Raw genomic sequence first — 6,427 nt, forward strand, 5'->3', positions numbered from 1 at the left:
AGCCTTTGCCAATAGCCTTCTGTAACTTGCTGTGTAAAGTAGTGTGTGAAGTGCCTAACCTCACTAGTTTTGAAATAACCATCCTCTTCCATCTGTTTTGCTTGTTACTCCTAACTATTGATTGGACGTCAGGAACTTACTATGTAGCAACTTAGTCCAAAATAAACCCATGTTCTGAAATTCGTAACAGCACGGTAGAATTCTACACAAAGTTATTTTATAAACAGATGTTTTAATATTCTTCACTTAATGAAAACATCTGACTATAGAACATAGAACATTACAGCGCAGTACAGGCCCTTTGGCCCTCGATGTTGCGCCGATCTGTGAAACCAATCTGAAGCCCATCTAACCTAAACTATTCCATTATCATCCATATGTTTATCCAATGACCATTTAAATGCCCTTAAAGTGGGCGAGTCTACTATTTTTGCAGGCAAGGCATTCCACGCCCTTACTACTCTCTGAGTAAAGAACCTACCTCTGACATCTGTCCTATATCTATCACCCCTCAATTTAAAGCTATGTCCCCTCATGCTAGCCATCACCATCCGAGGAAAAAGGCTCCCACTGTCCACCCTATCTAATCCTCTGATCATCTTGTATGTCTCTATCAAGTCACCTCTTAACCTTCTTCTCTCTAACGAAAACAGCCTCAAGACCCTCAGCCTTTCCTCATAAGACCTTCCCTCCATACCAGGCAACATCCTGGTAAATCTCCTCTGCACCCTTTCCAATGCTTCCACATCCTTCCTATAATCTGGTGACCAGAACTGTACGCAATACTCCAAGTGCAGCCGCACCAGAGTTTTGTACAGCTGCAACATGACCTCATGGCTCCGAAACTCAATCCCTCTACCAATAAAACCTAACATACTGTACGCCTTCTTAACAACGCTATCAACCTGGGTGGCAACTTTCAGTGATCTATGCACATGGACACCGAGATCTCTCTGCTCATCCACACTACCAAGAATCTTACCATTAGCCCAGTACTCTGTATTCCTGTTACTCCTTCCAAAGTGAATCAACTATATACTAGAAAAAAAACATTCTTCAGGTTGTGGGCTATACAGTTACATAGGACTCATCTAGTAGCAGCACTCTATCTGGCACTATTACAAAAACATGACCCATCTACAACAGAGCATTTTATTCATACCAAGCCTCCAGTTATCAGCATGCTTCTAGTGTAAATATCAACTTCTTCTTGGGGTATCATATGTACATACTGCAATGGAAGCATGAAATGGATTTGCCTGCATGTCCCTAGCTTTATAGGCTCCAGAATGTTTTACAATTTCTGATCGCATCCATCGAGCCGAATTTTAAGGCAGTCATGGAGAACTTTTAAGCCGTGGAAGGGACTCCTGGCAATGAATAGGAGGCCACAAATAGTGGAGAAACTCAGCATGTCTGGTAGCATCTGTGCAGAGAGAAAGCGTTAATGTTTTGAGTGCAACCACTTAAAGGTGACTTTTAAACATGCATATATGCCTGATACAGACAAACCATGCTCTCCTTTAATGCTTTATCATCTGACTCAACTTCATTAGCTATGTTTTACATTATTTTTCTTGCAGTCTATCACCAACTCCTACATATTCAAAGTTCAGGTAAAACCAGAAGTCCTACACTGAGATGTCACCTGGATTTTCTCTACTGTAAATTAGCAGTTTACTTTTCCGATTACATCAATTAAAAGGCTGTGAATAGTTTGAAATTGGAGGAAAAAAATCGCATACCTAACAGGTTGAAGACAAACGCCAACCACTTTGAAGTGAAAGAAAATCAAACCGTAGCCTAGAATTAAAAGTACAATGGGCAACTGCCTTTATTCTTAAAATGCACAGCAATATCTACAGAAATTAAAAAACTGTCTTGAGAATGAATTGGTTACTTTTCCCACTGAATTGTTTTATTCTACATTTAACCATGATGATCAATATACATAGGGTAGCTTTTCTCCAAAGGTGTCTCAGATCGAGATAAAATCTTCAGTTATGGAAAAGTGAGGATAATGAAGGTCACCAAGTTCTTGTTTAGCTTGTACTACATGTAGCTCATCAACTGGCAACTTAAGAATTTTTAAAAAAGTAATCTCCTCCCACTCTCCCACATCCATGTTCTATGAGTCACGCTCACATCAAATCCTGTAAAAAGGATTGCTATTCAAACGCACATCATAAAAATTGATCAGAAGAAGCCAGTCTATTTTGGTCCAAACTTCCCATTCCCTTAAAATTCTGTTGCCAAATATGTATCAAAGTCCCTTGTAAACAATAATGATTATGACAATTATGATATCACAAGTTATGTACAGGAAATTCTTCAATATATGGCACTTATTCCAGCAGTGACAGATCACAGAAGGAATTCCGGTCCAGCCTCAAACATAGGAGTAATAGAAATACAAACAAAACTGTTCATTCAGGAGAGGCAACAAATGGAACAAAAATACAGAAAACGCGTATTGCTATAAGTATATATTTACTATAACAACAATGTACAATGATTATTTAAAAATGCAATTACCATGGGATTTAAAACCAAGCTTCACTAACAGCAAGGTTTTGACTTCATTTTGATTCAGTCACTTAAAAATGCCCATTCAAAATCACTTATCCCCTCATTCACAACCATCACTTTCTCTCTAAAACTTCTTTGCGTAACATGGGTTTGAGGCCCAAGGGCAATAACATTGGCAAATTCATGTAGAAAAGAATCTGTTAACAAACATACCAATTCTTGACAATAAATACACATAACCTAATGATCATAAAAATGGATTGGAATGGAAGATGTACTTGCTTGATGAGCTTTCAGAGATAGCTTTAAAAAAGTGACTTGTAATCTTCAACATAACTCAAATGTGACAACTACTTTAAGTGTGCAGATGCATGGGAAAGATAGAACCTGCAGAGTTCACAGGGATTCCTTGTTATAAACATGGCAATATTTAACAATACTATGGCAAGTGAACCAACCATGGTAAATGTTATGAACAACTATGGCAAAGACTGATAAAAGGAAGTTCCTAAATAGCTATCACCTCTTAAAATATTAGGTTAGATTTTTAATGATTTTTTTTTTCTTGTGGTCTACATGGCAGTGCTATATTATGAAAATAATCTAGTGACAGAAGTACAATTCTACTTCACAGATCATAACTGATATTCAAAATTCTTTTTAGGTCACGGTAATTTTATTAACATTCTGAAATGAACAGGAAGCATGAACTCAGTTTAATGGAGTTCCAGATCAAAATCACTGCAGTTAAAAAAAAATCAACAGATTTCAAACCTGAAATAAAAATAGGTAAAACATAGCAGGTAATTCATTAGGAAAAAAAGTTTGGCTTGAATTTAACCGGCTAGATTTAAAGCCATGCATTGTTTTATTATTTGGCAAACTTTGAACAATAGATGGCACTTGAAATTTCAATGGCAGTGCATAGTTTTACATATAGCTAGAGGATAATACTAAGTTGCTAAATCATCAGTTCACGAGTCGCTATATTCTGTGGATCTTAATATTGCTTTTTAACTGGACAAATACACTTGAAATTACTTGCAATGGTTTTTGGGCTACAGAAGTATTTAGTTTCTCTTTTTGTTGGGCTAATCAGTTCTACTATCATAGAACATAATTTCTTATATGTTAAAAAGAAATACAACTTAATACAATCCTTGAATTTCATATTGGTTCAAACGTCAATTAGAATGATTGAAAGCAGTGATGATCAGTTATAACAAAACAAGTTTCAACAACTCTCGCTATAAAGTTTAGCTATATTTTGCAAGAAATAGGGATCAAAAACACTTAATGAAATACCATCCAAAAAAATAACAATGGTCATAGATTGAGTCACCTATCAATCATTCAATACAATTGTGTATCAACAAACCAAAGACAAAAAGAACTGGAAATGAAAAAGCAAAATTTTTCTTTCCCCCCAACAGTGCTGAATCAGTTAAAAGTACATTATGTACATTACTCATTTCAGACTAAAACACAATTTAAAAAAAAAAAGTGTTCATAATACGTATTTAGTATTGAATATCTTGCATGCAGCCTCCCTCATGACGTCAGTCATTTCGCTTTTAACCTCTGCCAGGCAGCATAACCAGGGAATAAAATGGTCCACCTGCAGGCTCTTTTATTAACAAAAAAAACCTAAGAGAAAAGTAAATTTAGATGTTTTCAAAAACTGCATTAAGGAAAATACAGCTAATAAAAAGTAAGCTTTCCATTCAGCAAGGTACAATAATACTAAAAATTCTAATCTTACTGTCTGTTTTGTTTGTGAAAGTTTTATTATGTCTAGTAACTTACAATTCTTTAAACCCCCACCAGCCTCTACAAAAATACAGTATTACAGGGTACTATAACAAGTCTGTAGTTAGCTTGCAATCCCTCACCTGAGTGTGCTCTCAATAACAAGTCCTAGTATAATCCACATTCCTTCAAATTATTTTTGATGATGACATCTGTCACTGCATCAAACACAAATTGCACATTCTTGGTATCTGTGGCACATGTGAAATGAGTGTAGATTTCTTTGGTTTCTTTTCGTCTATTCAGATCTTCAAAGTGACACTGAATATACGCTGCAGCTTCCTCGTACGTGTTGGATCCTAGTCAAAAGAAAAATTAGCTTGCATTAGACAAGGGACAACTACCAATGCTGCAAATAAAATCCTGTATTTTTTAAACAGGTGATAGCATTAGCAACTAGTAACAATGGAACCTAGCTCAGAAACTGATTTGACAAAGTGATAAGCATTTCTATAGAATATATGGAACAACAGCATCAACAGATACGATGAATTCAAAATTTCAAAACTGCTGGAGATCTACCATGTTAAATGAAGCTGTGTTTATAGCATTATTGCCATGAGTGCTTCAAGCCTGTAACACGTCTCTAAACATTTACCAATCTATGCAGCTGAGGTGCAATGCATTACAAATTTATGCAATTGTATTACATTCACTGCTATTTGATACTTTAAAAAGATTAACAACACAAACCACTAAATCCAACTTTGATTAAAATGATTTCAAGTCAAAAGTACAAAAATTCCAAGACATGTAGCAACAGATTACCTGTATATTCTGGGTAACAAATTGTCAGAGGACTTCTCCTAATCTTCTCTTCAAACAGATCTTTTTTATTCAGGAACAGAATAATGGACGTGTCTGTAAACCACTTGTTGTTGCAAATGCTATCAAAAAGTTTCATACTTTCATGCATTCGGTTCTAGGAAGACAAAATTTGATTGTACTTGTTAACTAAGATTATCAGCTTAATCCTCGTCTGCAATAACCACCCAACATATGCCAAAGAAAAAAAAAATCACCAAATAACTAGTAGGCAATGTTAATACATAAAAAAGTCACACTGTAAAAGCTAGACTAAGTCTTATTTCACGTTGTACGAAGTTTTTTTTATTGCAGAATACACGCTCAAGAGGCAGTGAGGGGGGGGATAGGGGGCGGTGGCCAGGGGTGGGGGTGAGCGGGCAGAGAGAGAGCAAGACAGGAAACCATATACATTTTCTAAAGGGATGCAATAGATGTTTGATTAAATTATTCAGCATCAAAATGCCATTAATGACACGCATCTCCATGCCTGCAACGAGACTATAAATGTGATCTACTAAAAAGCTAACACTTCCTTCTCTTTTAAAATAATAAATAGATATATCAAAACACAATCATGATGATTACTGCCCATTCAGTTCTTACCACTGACTGAGCAATCTGACAATTTAAATATAATTCTGAAATTGTTTTAATTTAATTCCGCACATTTCACATAGTACAAAATGCTCTTACAAACCAATGTGAACATATTAATAAATTCCCCATAATTTAACTACATGTATTATTTACACTAAGAAACAAATCCTATAGTACAGAATTATGTTTCCTATAAACTTTCTCTGGATAATATTTACTTTGGATTTTTCTGCTACAGAAGGCAGTGGAGGGGGGGTCAAAATGCTTTTCTTGTAGATGTAGATTCTTGTCAGAGAGTTGCGAATGTGGAATTCAAACACAAACAGACAAGCATGTTTTACTGAATGGAGGAGCAAGCTCAAAAGGACTGCGTAGTTTATTTCTGGTCCTAATTCGCATGCTGCTCATGTAAACCCTTTCAATTACAACATAAGGGCTAAATCAGTAGTGTAACTTATGAAAAATTCACATATTTTTCAGTTTGGACCACTGAGTGAAACTCAAGCATACCCGTCCTAATAACTACACCTGAAATTTACTTACAAAACTCCTGTGTAAAAGCTGAAGTCATCCCACTAAATCCTGACTATATCACTCACATTTGAACTGTTCCTCCAATCAAAGAAAATATCTCCATCATATGATATACGATATACATATATGATATACGATATACATATATGAT

At 35.6% G+C, this 6,427-nt stretch overlaps 1 protein-coding gene across 1 annotated transcript in view; it reads right to left on the minus strand.

Annotated features, from left to right (window-relative positions):
* Positions 1–1,809: 1,809 nt before the first annotated feature.
* Positions 1,810–6,427, minus strand: part of LOC109919731 (guanine nucleotide-binding protein G(i) subunit alpha-3) — a 34,309-nt gene continuing 29,691 nt past the window's right edge. Inside the window, exons 7-9 of the mRNA XM_048611951.1 lie at positions 5,107–5,260; positions 4,422–4,637; positions 1,810–4,176 (exon numbers count right to left, since the gene is read on the minus strand). Coding sequence (XP_048467908.1) covers positions 4,447–4,637; positions 5,107–5,260 — 345 coding nt within the window. The 3' untranslated portion in view covers positions 1,810–4,176; positions 4,422–4,446. The remainder of the gene's footprint in view (positions 4,177–4,421; positions 4,638–5,106; positions 5,261–6,427) is intronic.

This window comes from Rhincodon typus, chromosome 25 (genome assembly GCF_021869965.1).
Source record: "Rhincodon typus isolate 14 chromosome 25, sRhiTyp1.1, whole genome shotgun sequence".
NCBI classification, from domain to species: Eukaryota; Metazoa; Chordata; class Chondrichthyes; order Orectolobiformes; family Rhincodontidae; genus Rhincodon; species Rhincodon typus.